The following is a 15,141-nucleotide window of genomic DNA, read 5'->3' as shown; positions in this document are numbered from 1 at the left end:
CAATTTGTCAATAAATTTCATAAAAAAAAAAAAAAAAGAATTTACTGCCTTTAGAAATGAATTGCTACTTCTTTCTTAAATAACATCTATTTGTATACGTCAGTATGTCAGGGTGTGGTAAGGACACTTTTTATGTGACTGTTTTATGGATGAGAAATAGTCACTGCTCCTTGGACTAACCCAGTATTCCTTTTTGGGGATATTGGGAAATATTGGGGATACTGAGAAAAACTATTTTGATATTTTTTTTTTAATTAACCCAATGAAAGCACCACAGAGGTAGTTTAGGGAGGGGGTATCTTCTTACCCAGAACCACCACAAATTAACATGCCATCTAGGTAAAACCAGTGTGCTTGCTTTGCAAACAGAATCAAGACAAGGTACCTAGCACCACCTCCATCCCAACCCCTTCAAATTTAATTGCTGCCTCTGAAAAACTCCTTAATAGAAATTCTGGAGCTGCCACTATAAGCCCCTTATGGAAAAAAACTGTCCAAAAATTCAGTGATGTTCATTGATGTGGCTCCCTCCACCTGCTTAATGGAACTAGTTATTAGGTTAGCAGATACTGACAGGCTTTTCTCCTGACCCCAGGTGGGTGATGCAGCATTGAACAGCAAGATCTGTGATTTCCTGCTCTCCAAGCATGGTATCTATGTGCAGGCCATCAACTACCCAACTGTCCCCCGAGGTGAAGAGCTGCTGCGCCTGGCACCCTCCCCTCACCACAGCCCTCAGATGATGGATGACTTTGTGGGTAAGTTCTCAATATGGGTGTCTATAGCAGTCTCTTTGCCTTCAGCCCCAAGATCTGAAGAAGTTGAGAATGAATGACATTCAGTTTAAAAGTTTATTTCTAGAATATCTATTGTGTTCCAGACCCTCTACTATGGTAATAAATGGATGAGAAATAGACCCATAGGGCTCTAGTTCAGTTGAGCCATAGTGGACACAAACAATGACTTTAAGGGGTGATCAAATTTCAACAAAGAGTGCATCAGGGAGTTGTGGGAGCAGAAAGGAGGGGCCTGACCCAACATGTGAGATTCAAGACAGGCTTCCTACTGAGGTAACACCTGAGCTGAGTCTTACAAGGTGAGTGGTATTGGATGAAGAAAAGAGAGTGTGGAAGTGGTATTCCTAGCAAAGGGAAGAGCATGAAGAAAGGCAAGGTGAATAGTGGGAAGCAGCCTGAGATATATCAAGAACAATAAGCAGGTGTTACTGGAAAGTAGGGTAGTAGGAATGAAGTGGAAGAGTGTCAATCTATGAGGCTACAAAGACAACATAAGACAGAGAATGAGTTGAAAGACTTGTAGAACTACCGAGTAGGTTGAGTTGTGTCCTGAATGATGCCAGTTTAGTCAATTCACCTAAAGTTTATTGAATTCTCATTGGGTGCAGTTTTTAGCATGGGGCCTGGCATAGAGCAGATGTGTATTCCAACTCTGTTGGGCAAAAGACATGTAGACAGGTGATGGTCTAGCAAAGGAGACAGACATAGACAGTACTGCTCCAGTATGATGAGATCTAGCACTCCAGGAGCTGGAGGGAGAGTGATCACGTAGGGCTAGGTAAAGTAGGAAGCATGAAGTTAGGAAGGCTTTGTGGGTGAGGAAGTCCTTGTGCTGCACCTTGAAGTACACGTGGTATAGTGTAAGGACATTCCAGAATAAGGCAATCCCATGATCAAGGACCTAGAGATAGGAAAACAGAGGACATACATTGGCAACAGTCATTCTGTATGTCTGGAGCATAGGCAGTATTATAGTTCAAGGAAGACAAGATAGTCAGGTGCCATTCATTCATTTAAAAACACCAAATATGCTAGCCAACATCTATTAAGTACTTACATGTCCCAAGCACTGTTCCAAACACTGCATGTATTAACTTACCTAATACTCATGGGATAGAGATGCTATTAGCATTTCCATTATATATATATAATACATATATATATATATATATATATATATATATGGAAATCAAAGCATATATGTTTCCATTTCCATTATATTTCCATTCCATTTCCATTATATATATATGTATATATATATATACACACACACACATATATATATATAAAATACATATATATATATGGAAATCAAAGCATAAAAATATATAGTAATGGGTCTAAGATAACACAGCTACTAGATTTGAACTGGGGAGTCTGTCTCTACTTCCATTGCCATAACCACTAGGTCTACTACCTCAGCTGATGATCCAGACTCCTGGATCTTTTGCTCAGTCCTCTAAATTGTTCTGGGCTTCAATTATAGAGTCCTCAGTACTCTCGGTTCTCTGAGTGTCCATTTACGCTGAGCTTTGGCAGGAAAGATATATGAGAAGCATCTACAATGACTCCACCAATCTTTCAATCCCACAGCCGACCCTTCCTGAAATCCTGCAACTGGTCTCTATAGCCTAATCTGTTTTTTCTATTGCCAGGTTTTGAGTATGTCAATGTGATTTCTTCCTAATTATTCTGCTTCTCTCTTGATCCATAATTTCTTCCCTATAATGACCATCAGAGGGGTTTTTGTAAACATTTGACTACCTCTCTTGCTTAAACCTCTTCATGTTTCCTATTTGCCTAGACTAGAGCAGTGGTCTCCAATGTGAGGTATACAAGATGATCCATAGGATGAGCAGGGCTATTAGAATCTTGTGTTTACCTTTTATATCTTAAAAATAGGAAATTAGGCATTACTGATATGGATCTTTAACATATAGACTGACGATACAAGTTTCAGTATATAAAAAATATACATAGATTGAAGGTATGTGCTAAAATGTTTGTATTGATAGAATGTACACTCCAAAATTTGGAGACCACTGGCATATAGAACAGTTGAAGCTCCTTGGCATGACCTTCAAAGCCTTCAACCTGGTGATCTCTATGTCCTCACTTTTTTTCCACATGTCTTTTATTTCTCTAGTTACACTGAGTGACTTATAGTTCCCTCATTTTGCTCTACTTTCTTACCTCTGGTGCTTTGCCAATTATGCTCCCTTTTAATAGGAATGCTCTCCTTCACTCTTCCCTCCGGCTACATACTTTTACCTTCTAGACTTAAGTCAGCCATCCTTTCATTCATTCTTTCAACAAATATTTATTGAGTATGGGAGTATGTACTGTTGCTAGACACTGTTCTAGGTGCTGGGGATATAGCAGTAAACAAAAGGTGTAAAATAACTATCCTTCTGGAGACTATATTCTAGTGGAAGGAGATAGTCAAAAAACTTTAAAAAATAAGTAATGCATTATAGCATGGTACTTTTAAGTGTTATGGGAAAAAAAAAGCAGGATAAGGGGATAAGAAGTGCTTTTGGGGAGGAGTTAGTTTCGAGGGTTGTAGCATTAAAGTGTTAAGCGTAGAGATCATTGAGGTGACACTTGAACAAAGCTATGAAGGAAGTGAAGGAATTAGCTGGGTAGATATCAAAAGAAAGGTCAACCAGGCAGATGTAACAACATAAGGCAGGGAAGACCCAATCACAGGAGTATTTCCTCTGTACTTGAGGAACAATAAAGAGATGAGTGTAGATGAAGTGGTATAAGCAAGAGGCAGACAGAAAAGTGGGTGAGGGGAAATGTGAGGCCAGACTGTGTAGGGTATTGTAGTCCAGTGGAAGGATTTTGGCTTTGACTCTGAAATAGACAGTCCTTTGAAGGATTTGAGCAGAGTGACATAGTTGACTCACATTTTAATAGAACTGGTCCAACTTCTATGTTGAGAATAGACTGAAAGGGAGACTGAGTGGAAGCAGAGAGATCCATTTGGGGGCTACTGTAATAATCCAGGTAAGAGAGGATAGTGACTAGGACCTGATGATGGCATTAAAGGTGATGAGAAGTGTTTTAATTATTGAAGGTGAAGCCAGTGGTTACTTGCTGGCCAGTGGTTACTTGCTAATAAATTGGATGTGTGGTAGGAGAAAAAGAGAAAAATAAAGGATGGCTCTAAAATTTTTCAAATGAGCAACTGGAATTGCCATCAACTGCGAGATGGGTAAGGTTGAAATTAGACTTGATGGAAGGTAGGGAGATAATTAGCTCAGTTGTGTTCATGTGAAGTGAAAAATGCTTATCAGACACCCAGGTGGAAATACAGAAAGAAAATTGGATATACAAATCTAGAATTCAGAAGGGTCTGGGCTGAGTTGAAATGTTCAGAATTAGCATATAAATGGTATTTAAAAGCCATGAGACTAGACAAGATCTCCCAGGGAGTAAGCATAAAAACAAAGCCAAGGATAGAGCCCTGGCACACACTTGAGGCACTTCCAACAACAGGGTCAGGTTCTCTCCTCTGGGCTCCCACCCACTCCAGGAACTCCCTCTGCCCCAGGCTCCCAGGTCACAATGATGACACTGCATCATTACTGTCAGTGTTAACTTATCAGGCTGAGTTTCCAAGCAGATGGATTCACTTCTTAGGCCACAGCATGTCCTGTACTTACAGAGTGGTCCAGACCAGGCCAGTACAGCTTTAAATTGTGTCAAATGCTTCCCAATCTTTTGTATATAACAGCACCCACACAAATGGTAACATTCATAGCACACAATGGAGCAAACAGAAGAGGTTACTTCTGGCTCCAAGATATCTGAGAGGTTTGAGGGGATCATTATCTTGGCACATCTGTATTGTGACACAGGGATTAAGACCTAGTCTAACCAATTCTTTCCTTCCCCACCCCCTACCACCTTTAGAGAAGCTGCTGGTAGCCTGGACTGAGGTGGGGCTGCCTCTCCAGGATGTGTCTATGGCTGCCTGCAATTTCTGTCACAGGCCTGTGCACTTTGAGCTTATGAGTGAGTGGGAACGCTCCTACTTTGGAAACATGGGGCCCCAGTATGTCACCACCTATGCCTGAGAAGCCAGCTGCCTGAAAGCTCCACCCCATCTGCACTTCACTTCGGACTGAGCCTCCTCCTATCCTCTGCTTTATTGTGTGCCTCTAGCTGACTTCAGTCTAAAAATAAACAAATAACAAACTGCAGCATTTGTAGCCCTTTATTAGACAGAAAACTGCATATCTGACTCCTTCAGATGAGTGGCAGCGCCATGAGGAAAATCCAGGGACTGACTGACTCATTAATGGTAGACCTGGACACAATAGGCCCATGTAGCCCCTGAAGTCAGGAGATAGAATCAGCCCTAACTGAACTATCTGGAAGAGAGGAATAGTTCCCCAAAACTTTGGAGGTATTATCCAGCAGATAGAATGGATGTCCTCTTTCTTTTCCACTATGGAAAAGTGGAAGGAAACAGGACTTACCAGCTCTATTGTAGAACAGAACTAGCTCTATTGTCCTATGTCTATTGTAGACCAGCTCTATTGTAGAACAGGACTTACCAGCTCTATTTTCCAAGGTGGGAAAGAGACTTGGCTATAGCAAGCAACTTTTTAGTTACTTGATACAAATAGAATGGATGTCCTCTTTCTTTTCCACTATGGAAAAGTGGAAGGAAACAGGACTTACCAGCTCTATTGTAGAACAGGACTAGCTCTATTGTCTATGTCTATTGTAGACCAGCTCTATTGTAGAACAGGACTTACCAGCTCTATTTTCCAAGGTGGGAAAGAGAGTTGGCTATAGCAAGCAACTTTTTCAAGGCAATGCTCCCAATCTTTCCAGGCCATAGCACACAGAAAACATTTGCATGGCACTCCTGGGTGAACTAATGACACCACTTGCTTAGGAGGCAATCTCTCCTGACATTTGTGCCCTGCTTGGAAACTCTAAGGCCATTTCTTTCCACCCTATAATACATTTGTGGCAGCTGTGGAACACACCAGTTGGGAAGTGCCAGTTTAAGGCTACACAATCCACCTGAGCTTTCTAACACACCACACCCACCTCCCTTGCTGATCCAACATCAGCAGTGCAAGGAACCCCTACAACTCAACAGAGCACCTTTATAGTGAATACCACTCTTCCTTCCTCCCCTCTCTCTAGGAGTTGTATCATCAGGCTACAGGCCGCTGGGAAATCCAGTGTTGAGATAATGTCTCTAACTCAACTTCATGGAGCATATCCAAATTGTGTACATGACATGGTATGCTAAAATAAAAACAGACTTTATTTAGGCACAGATATATTTGTCAGCAAGGAATAAAGGGGTTTAAAACCAACTTTCTGCGGCAATTGGTTCCTATATACTTCTGACAAGAAGGTGGGAAGCACATTGGGGAATTCGGTCACAGCAATAGGGCACAAACAAGTAGCTCACCAATGAGGAGGAGCTAGGCAGGAAGAAGAAAGAGTAAGAGAGGCCTTAAAGAAGGAAGAGGAAGAGAAAGAGGAAAGGGAAGGGTCCTTGAGGAAAGTGGAAGAAGAGGAGGAGGACTTGGGGGAGGAAGAGGTAGCCTAGGAGGGGGCTGGCCTGAGTATGTACAGGGTTAACCATGATAGATATCCCTAGGCCTGGGTTGATTCAGCTGGGCCTGCTCCAGAGAAAGAAGTTGCAGCGGGAGGAAGGGTCAGTGGGAGGACCCTGGGGCCTGGCACAGATATAGAAGTGGCGGCCCAGGTTGGGTCCTGGCTTCTTCACAGTTCGCCTCACACATGGCTCCCTGTGGCCCCTACAGAGGGGCATGGACAAGGGCCCCCCTAGTACAGACTTCCAAAAAGAGGTCCGTATCTCCTTCTCATCCTTGGCCTCTGAAGCACTGGCCTGCCCCTCTACCACTTTGGCCATCACCTCCTTTTCTGACGTCTTTGGGGTCACGAGGGCACCCACACTAGGAAGTTCCAAGTTAGGAGAAGCTTGGGGATGGCTGGAAGATGGCTGGAAGTAGCTTGTCAGGTTTTTTTGGCCTCTGCTGGAGCCAGCTTGACTTGGCCGAGGCCTGGTTGAGCGCACACGGGCTTTGTTTTGGTGCATCTGTACCTGGGTTTTATTGTTGAGTTTCAGTGCTGAATGCCTGAACACAGGATCTTTGAGACGAACTAGGAAGCGACGGATCTTGAGCTGGGTGCCTGCAAACTCAGGGAGGAAGCGGGTACACAGAGGTGGGCACTCTTTTGCTGGCACAGAGGACACACTCAAGACTGCACCCACAGGGCAATGGTCAGAACCCATCACCTCAGGCAGTAGGAAGGAGTCCTGGAAAGTGTCTATTACCAGGGTCCGGTCCCCCAGCACATAGTCAAGCCGGGAGCCATAATTCAAATGCCGGGCACCACTGACTGCTGACCAGCAGGTGAATGCCCCCTCCTGCTTTGGCTGGAAGCAGCGGTAGCTATCAATGAAGGGCCCCACATGAGACCCAGTCTGGCATCCCAGGCTACTGAGCAAGCCGTCCATCCACTTGCGCCCTGGGTCCTCTTCAAAGCATTCCTGGCAAAGGGGAAAGAGGAAGACAGGCAAAACTAGATGCCTAGACCTGGAAGAGACTTAAAACCAACTGCTTCATTTTTCAGATGAGAAAACTTGATTGTTCCAAAGAAGACTAATACTCAGGGTCACACAGTCCAGAACTGGCAGAGTTGGAATTCAATTTCCATCCTTACTTATTTAAAAGTCCATGTTTGTTTTTCCTTCTGTATCAGGTTACATTTGCCTTGCATTGATCCATAAATGCCAAATCTGAAAGCTTGTTTGTTTAATCAAAGCAATTCTCAAACTGCTCCCAAAAGGATGGAAAGCAGAAAGCTAAAAATGGTTACCTCTAGGAAGTAGGACTGGGATTAGGAGTTAAGACTGTTACCCTTTTCATTTAAACCCTCTGGAACAATTTGTCTTATCTTGTGTGTGTCAGAGGCCTCACAGACCATCTTCCCACTACCCCACCAACTCCTCAGCTGAGGAGCTCCACAAATCTATGCCTAAGTATTTCCTTTGGCTCTGATCCCCAACTCATCCATCCATCCAATCCCCCTGCCCACCCACTCATTCAATGAAAAACGTTCAAAGAACACAGATTATTTGCCAGGCATGATGCTAGGGACAAAGTAGAAACCTGAACTCATCCTGAAAAGTGATCTAGAGCTGGGAAGTGAAGGCTGAGCAAGAGCAAGCCAGGCAGAGGGTGTTATAAATTGAGAGGGCAGCCTCTGTAATGGGCCTGTGGAGAGAGGGAGCAGTGTACCCAAAAGACTTGAGGGGAGACCAGACTGGGGACCAGCAGACCAGTAGGATAACTATCATAGTCCATGCAAGCAAGAGAGGATAATCACTCAGACTAGGGTAGGGCCTGAGGAGACAAAGAGAAATGATTAAGAGATGGTTTGAAACTAAAGTCAAGTACTCACTGATCAATTGAATGTGGGATGGGGGGGGATAGAAAAGAACAATACTAACACAACTCCCAGACTTCTGGTTGGAGTAGCCAAGGGGATAATGGTGCCATTTAGGGAGATGAAGAGCTGGGGCACCTGGCTGGCTCATTCAGTAGAACGTACGACTCTTGATCTCAGGGTCTTGAGTTCAAGCCCCATGTTGGGCATGGAGCTTATTAAAAAAAAAAAAAAGACTAAAAGAGCCAGTCTTTTAGGAAGTCAACATATTCTGCTATTTTGGAAAGTTTGTGCTTGTCATATGACCTGGTACTATTAATTCTCTTTACCCAGAAGGAAGAAGAGGTGCACTTTTGAGATCTACAATAGTTCTGAACTAAGAAGAAAAGGTATAAAGTTATACAAACTATCTCAGGAAGCAGAAAGAACAGACTGAGTAAATGCCTGATGAGGAATAAGGTAGGAAGGGACCGAAGGCTTTGTAATGTACACTCTCTTCCCCACCACACACAACCACCACCATTCTTTCATTATCTCATTTCTGTTCATTTTCCCAGCTAGAAGCCACATCTATGTTTATGTGGCTCTTCTGCAAACTAATCAAGGAATCTTCCTACAGCCCCTTCTTTGAGCCATGCCCAATACTGAGTTGGACTATGCCAGCATAAATTACTGATCACTCCCCTTTATAAGGCAAATTGGGAACTGGCTTATAGATTCTAGTCAAGCTTGACTGTACAATAAAATCAGCCTAGGACCTTTTAAAACATACTGCTGCTCTGGCCCCACGCCCAAAAGATTCTGATTTAATTGGTCTGGGTGGCACCAAGATATTGATACTCTTGTAAAAGTTCCTCATTCTAATGTGCTATCGGGGTGAGAACCATCGGCCTAGAGGCACTCAGAGATGAGACATTCATACAAGAAAAAAAGACAGAATGGTCAGTGAGAAAGGCCAAAATGAGAATAACTTTTGCAATGGACTGAGAGGAGACGATCTGTCTGCAGTGGATGGAGTGTGTAGGAGTACTGAGGATGGAAGTGGAGACTGGGCACAGACCAGAAAAAGTCTTCAATGCCAGGCCTAGATGTTTTCTCTGCATTGCACAAGTAACAGGGAGGTATTGAAGGCTCATGAGCAAGAAACCAGGGACTATTAGGGAAATGATCAAGGCAATGTAGATTTCAAGGACCTTGAAATCTGGCCCCCAAAGGACTCTCCAGCCCCATCTCTGGCCACTCACCTCCCTTTCCATGTCACTGCCTAACAAGAATGGGACTTGCAGTTCACCATGCACACCAGGCAAATTCTCACCTTGCAGCCTTTGCTCATGCTAGAATGCTTTGCTTTCTCCACCCCAAAGCTCTGTTCTACTTATCTTTTAAAATCCAACCATTTCCAGGTGCCTCCCTAATGTCTATGTTGGCTCAGGAATCCCATTTCTCCATGCACGCCTAGACTCCTGGCCTGCCATCTCTGCTTCAGCCTGAAGACACCTTTCTGTAATTGGCTGTTCATATGTCCATAGCCCATCACCATGCTGAGCCCTCTGAGGGTCCAAGAGCCAGTACTGACTGGTAACTGAGTCCCCCACACATGGCTCAGGACCAAGCCAAGGGCAAGATCAGTAATGTCTTCTGAATGAATAATCCTCAGTGCTTTGAGAATAGTATTTCAAACTAAGCTCTGCTTTTCCATGAAGGAAGCTATCCTTGGCCCCAAAATCCAGCATTGGTTGGTTGGCTAAACAGAAACCCAATCAGAAAAAAAAGAAAAGAAAAAAGAAATGAGGCAGGGGCCTAGAAGAGCCTTACCAGGTTGACTGCATCCCAGTGGTCAATGGGGCGGTGGGCTGTATTCAGGTCACCCAGAATGATCACATGGCTGAAAAACAGGATATGAGATTATCAACTAGACATTCAAGAAAGAGAAGCAATAGTTCTGGCCCATGTACTTTCCCCTGGGCCCAAGAGCTCAGATTGGCCACTTCCCACCTTGAGGCCAAGGTGGGAACCCACAGCAATGCATAGCAGCCTACCTCTCCAATCTTACCACAAGATTACCACGTTTTATGTCTGACCAGCCCAATTCTGATCTCCGAAGATGACATCATTCCCTATTTGACACAATTGTCTTACTGATCTCTACCTAAGGCATCTTTCTGGTCCTTCAAAGTTGAGCTCAGGTACTACTTCTTTTAGGAAGCAACCCTTGATTACTCTAAGCCACCCTCACTTTCCTGTCCTTCCCTGGGACAAGACTTTTCATTTGCTTCCAGGCACTTTTTCTTTGTCTCATTCCATCCTTAAAACTATTCTGTGAGGTAGGAATTCATACATTCACTTAACAAACGAGAAAATAAAACCAGAACTAGACTTGGGGCTCATAGTGAGTAAAAGGAACCACAATAGGTGCTCAGAGGTATCTGAGAATAAAACCCATATTTGTATCACTTTTTCTGGTCCTTACAGCTCATACAGAGCAGGGCCCATTCAGGTAGGCATGCTGGTGTCTCCATCTAGGCTTTAAAGGACCTCAAAAGACAAAGACCCCATATTCCTTCCAATAAAGCTTGACACCTAAATAGGCTGTGTACCTAGAACAAGCTCAAGTACTTCCCAGGTTTACAATACCTGCCAGCTGCCAGGAGGGCTTCTGCTCGGATCTTCAGCAAGCTATAGAAGCGCATCTTAAATGCCAGCCGCTCAGGTTTCCCAGGGTCCGCGTGGGGGCAGTACACGTTGATTAGGGTCAAGATCTTCTCTTTCCCTTCCCATGTGCTGGGGAGAAGAGACCCCCCCCAACCAAAAAGGTCATTTCCAAGCTTTCCCTCCCCATACCATGTGGATTCCACTTAATGGCTGTCTGTGGGATGGATGTGAAGAAGGCAACAGAAAGACATGAATGAGCTGGCATGCACAGGACATAGGGACTGACTACAGATAAGGCAAAAGAGAGGGGCATCTAGAATGACCCCCAGGTAAACCACATGATGGTGCTGCCATTCACAACAAGACACCCAGAAAGAGAGCAACCTGGGAGTGATGAGTTGCCAAGTTGCTTTTGAGGTGCCTGGGTAATGAGAGAGCTGGACCTCCTGCAGTTCCCCACTGTAGAGATGGGGAACTCAAAGCTCAGAAGGGAACATGATTGGCCCAACGTCACACAGTGAATAGCCCAGATAGAACTAGAGTCCAATAATGGTAAATTTGGGAAGTTTTCCATGATGAGTACATGTTTTTTAAGGCAAGCCTCAGAATCACCATACTCAGAGTAGAAGCAGCAGTGCTCAGTGACAGGGGGATGTGAACTATTACCGGATTTTGTGCTGTGTGAGAAGGGCCCGGCCCTCACTATCCAGAGCCCGAAGCTCCTCCTGGGTGAATTCATCCATGTTTCCATAGCAACCCACGTCCCCCTTCTGAGTGGCAAGTAGGCCACTGAGGCCTTCTTCAGCAGCCACAGGGGTAGCGCTGTTCTTACAGAAGGTGGCTACACCTGGAGACAGACAGGGTACTCTGAGCAGACCTAGAAGCCAACAGCCTATTGCACAGCTTGTTGTCCCCACAAAGGTCACCTTAGACATCTTCATCAAGTGTTGCTGTAATGACAACCCTCCCAACTCAAGGGCCATGGATGGCTCCAAGAGCCCAAGGCAACTCTACTCAAACAATGGAGTCTGAGTTCCTTCATCTAAAAAAGCCACAGAATTAATAACAGTTAATATTCTAAGTGTTTTACATGGACACATGGTAAATACCCAAAAAGTGTTAGCTATTATTATTATTATCACATGGGCTAATTTGTTTAATCCTTGTATAGGCATACCCCAATAGATTGTGAGTTTAGTTCCAGACCACAATAAAGCAAATATTGTAATAAAGCAAGTCAAATGAAATTTATGGTTTCCCAGTGCAGATAAAAGTTACGTTGTTACTATGCTGTAGTCTATTAAATGTATAACATTTTGTCTAAAAAAATCAATGTATATGCCTTAAATAAAAAATACTTTATTGCTAAAAAGTGCTAACCTGTTAACCTGAGCTTTTACCAACTTGCAAGCAGTGATCACAGATTACCATAACAAATGTAATAAAAATGTTTGAAATATTGTAGGAATTACCAAAAACTGACAAAGAGACATGAGGTGAGCAAGTGTTGCTGGAAAAATGGTGCCAAGGGACTTGTAACACAGGATTGCCATAAAACCTTCAACTTACAAAAAATGCAGTATCTGGGGCACCTGGGTGGCTCAGTTGGTTAAGTGTCTGACTCTTGATTTTGGCTCTGGTCATGACCTCACGGTTTCTGGGATCGAGGCCCTCCCATGTTGGGCTCTGTGCTGTCAGCATGGAGCCTACTGTGATTCTCTCTCTCACTCTCTCTCTGCCTCTCCCCTGATCGCATACACTCTCTCTCAAAATACGTAAACATTAAAATAAATAAATAACACAATACATGCAAAACACAAAGTGTTTTATATATATATGTATATTTATATATAGATATGTAAATTCATGTTATATATTTATTTACATAGAAGTTTATATATTAGTATTATATATACATATAATATATACATACATATATACATATAATATACATGCATACTATATATACATACAAAACAAAGTATGCCTATACTAGCCCTAGGAGGTAAGCATTATCTCCCATTTTTCAGCTGGAAACATGAAGCATGTAGAGGTTGAGTAACTTGCCAGAGGGTACACAGCTAGGAAGTGAAACAGGATTCAAACCCAGGCAGTCTGGCTCTAGAGCTCATACAATTTACTACCACATGATTGCTTCCAAAGTCCAATAGAATAATTTTATACATAAAAACTATCCTTCACATAATCTTATGTGACTTTAGCTCTGCGGATTAAAAGCCTGGGGACCTTCAACATTGAACAGAATTAGGGGATGCAAAAGACACAGGCCAGAGCCACTGCCCTCACCATGACCCATGGTAACCAGCTAGCTCACCAGCCAGAATATGAAAAAGCAGAGTGAATAGGTTAAGGGAAAGTCCAAAGAATGAGAATGACAGGCTTCTGCTGCTACCCGCATGCAGAGGGACTCCGAGATCATTCAGCAGAAGCAGCAAAAGGCTAAGGAGAAGAAGGAGGAATCCATGTATCTTTGTGTCCAATCCTCTTGCCCTTCCCTGTGTGCCTGGAGCCAGTCCCACCAAAGTTTGCCTTTTCTCACAGGTTCCAGCACAGACGGCATTCCCTTTGCCCTGAGTTTGCAGCATGTCCCTTTTGTACTTCCTTCCCCTCAGGTAGCCTCTTTTTCCCCTGGATCACCCTGGGGGTGAGGGGGTTACACCTTCCCAGTATTTTTATTCCTGTGGGGCTCACCCCAAAGTATTAAAAGTAGCTTTGTAATTTCAAAAAAAAAAAAACTTAAGAAAAAGCCCGAGTTTCTTACGACCTTCTCATCAAATATTGGAAAACTCCCCCGGAACTGCCTCCATCACTCATTTTAAGTCCCCAGAAAGCCCCATTTACCAGAATAGCCACTGCGGCTGCGGCTGAAGCTGAAATAGGAGTTATAGCCCTCAGTGATAGCCAGGGGCTCTGTCAGCACATCCCCTGCAAAAATAAACAAATAAACAAACAAAAGAAAAAACCCCTAAAGTAAAGCCCCAGATACACAAAGGTCTGTAATTAACAGTTGTAGGCTAATTCCTTGTACATATCAGAGCCAGAGTTGGGAGGAAATATCTATGATTAGAGAAGCTAGAAAGGTAGGGACTAGAGAAGAAATTGATATAAGGAGGGGGAGGCTATGGAATGTGAGGAAGGGAATTAGGTGAGAGGAAGCTAATGATTAGGTTAATGGAGGGAGCTGGAGGTAGGGAATGGGAATATGGGAGACGGAACTGGGAATCTGAGCTAGGTATGAGAGGGAGGCAATTAGAGGATCTGAATTGGGGATGGAGGGAAATGTAGTTAGAGGGTCTTAGAGGGGGTGCATGGGAGAGGGAAGGAATGGGGTTGTTGAGCTAGGGTGTGTGAGAGGTAACTTAGGGGATCTAATCTTGGGGTGGGACATGTGATAGAAATGATATAAGGTTCTGAGCCTGGGAAGGAGAGATGGGGGTAGAGAAATAGGGGATGTGAGGGGAGAACTGAGGATCTGAGATGGAGAGGTAAAAAGGAAGGAATTACATAATCTGAACTGAGGGCAAAGGTGGGGTGGAAATTAAAGGATCTGAGCTGGGAGCAAGGAAGGGGAGTTGGGAGATCTAATTTGAGAGTTGGAGCTGGACAGGGTGTGGAAATTGGAAATTTGGAGTACTGATCTGGGACAGGATAATGAGTGGAAATTAGGGGATCTGAGCGAGGATGAAGGTTACAAGGGTGAGGGAATTAAGGTTCTGCGGAGGACAGGAGATGAAGTGGGAATTAAGACATAAAGCTGGCGTGAGAGATAGGAGTTTAAGGGGGAGGGGATCAGGATTCTGAACCGTGTCTAAGAGGACTCTACGGATAGAGAAATAGGAAAGTAAAATGATAATAAGTAGGGGGCAAAAGTTAGTAGAAAAGGTAAAGTATGGTATGGGTCCTGGACTTCTGAGCGCTCACTGGTCACTTTCGTCTCCTGAAAACACACGATGTCGGCGTCCAGCTTGTCCAAAATGCGCCCCACGACCATGGCGGCATAGTTGCTGGGCTCCTCGTATAGCATCCCTTGCAGGGGGCTCCGGATCCCATTGACGTTCCAGCTCACCACGCGCAACATCTTGACTGCAACGCCTCACAGTCCGCGCCCAACCTAGGGGCCACAGGTCGGCGGGACACCCTCAACTTGGCCAAGTTCTGCCTTCCGCGCGTAATGGCGCCTGCGTTCTCCTGCGCGCCACAACAGCGTCGTTGAAGG

At 44.1% G+C, this 15,141-nt stretch overlaps 2 protein-coding genes across 6 annotated transcripts in view; one reads left to right on the top strand and one right to left on the bottom strand.

The window, feature by feature from the left end:
• Nucleotides 1–5,008, top strand: part of ALAS2 (5'-aminolevulinate synthase 2) — a 27,553-nt gene extending 22,545 nt beyond the window's left edge. For all 3 annotated transcript variants that reach the window (XM_030304883.1, XM_030304882.1, XM_030304881.1), the window contains 2 exons: nt 596–758; nt 4,719–5,008. In XM_030304883.1, the coding sequence (XP_030160743.1) occupies nt 596–758; nt 4,719–4,882 (327 nt within the window). In that variant the 3' untranslated portion in view covers nt 4,883–5,008. The remainder of the gene's footprint in view (nt 1–595; nt 759–4,718) is intronic.
• On the bottom strand, nt 4,887–15,141 carry APEX2 (apurinic/apyrimidinic endodeoxyribonuclease 2). Of its 3 annotated transcripts, XM_030304884.1 has the most exons (6): nt 14,847–15,141; nt 13,767–13,850; nt 11,571–11,751; nt 10,887–11,033; nt 10,068–10,137; nt 4,887–7,353 (listed from the first exon to the last, which is right to left on the bottom strand). In XM_030304884.1, the coding sequence occupies exons 1-6, from the start codon at nt 15,001–15,003 to the stop codon at nt 6,448–6,450; spliced, it is 1,545 nt and encodes a 514-aa protein (XP_030160744.1). In that variant the 5' UTR covers nt 15,004–15,141; the 3' UTR covers nt 4,887–6,447. The 3 variants fall into 3 exon arrangements, with proteins under 3 accessions (XP_030160744.1, XP_030160747.1, XP_030160746.1); XM_030304887.1 differs by lacking the exons at nt 11,571–11,751; nt 13,767–13,850 and having other exon boundaries at nt 14,847–15,064; XM_030304886.1 differs by lacking the exons at nt 11,571–11,751; nt 14,847–15,141.

The sequence above is a fragment of the Lynx canadensis genome, chromosome X, assembly GCF_007474595.2.
Source record: "Lynx canadensis isolate LIC74 chromosome X, mLynCan4.pri.v2, whole genome shotgun sequence".
In the NCBI taxonomy this organism is placed as follows: Eukaryota; Metazoa; Chordata; class Mammalia; order Carnivora; family Felidae; genus Lynx; species Lynx canadensis.
This window is presented reverse-complemented; position numbering and strand designations above follow the sequence as displayed.

Excerpts from the sequence above, each read along its gene's own strand:
- APEX2 (XM_030304884.1), bottom strand. The coding sequence starts at position 15,003 with ATGTTGCGCGTGGTGAGCTGGAACGTCAATGGGATCCGGAGCCCCCTG. Across the intron at positions 13,851-14,846 it reads TCAGGAGACGAAAGTGACCA|GGGATGTGCTGACAGAGCCC; the intron begins GTGAGCGCTCAG and ends TTATTTTTGCAG. Across the intron at positions 7,354-10,067 it reads ACTGGGATGCAGTCAACCTG|GAATGCTTTGAAGAGGACCC; the intron begins GTAAGGCTCTTC and ends CCCCTTTGCCAG.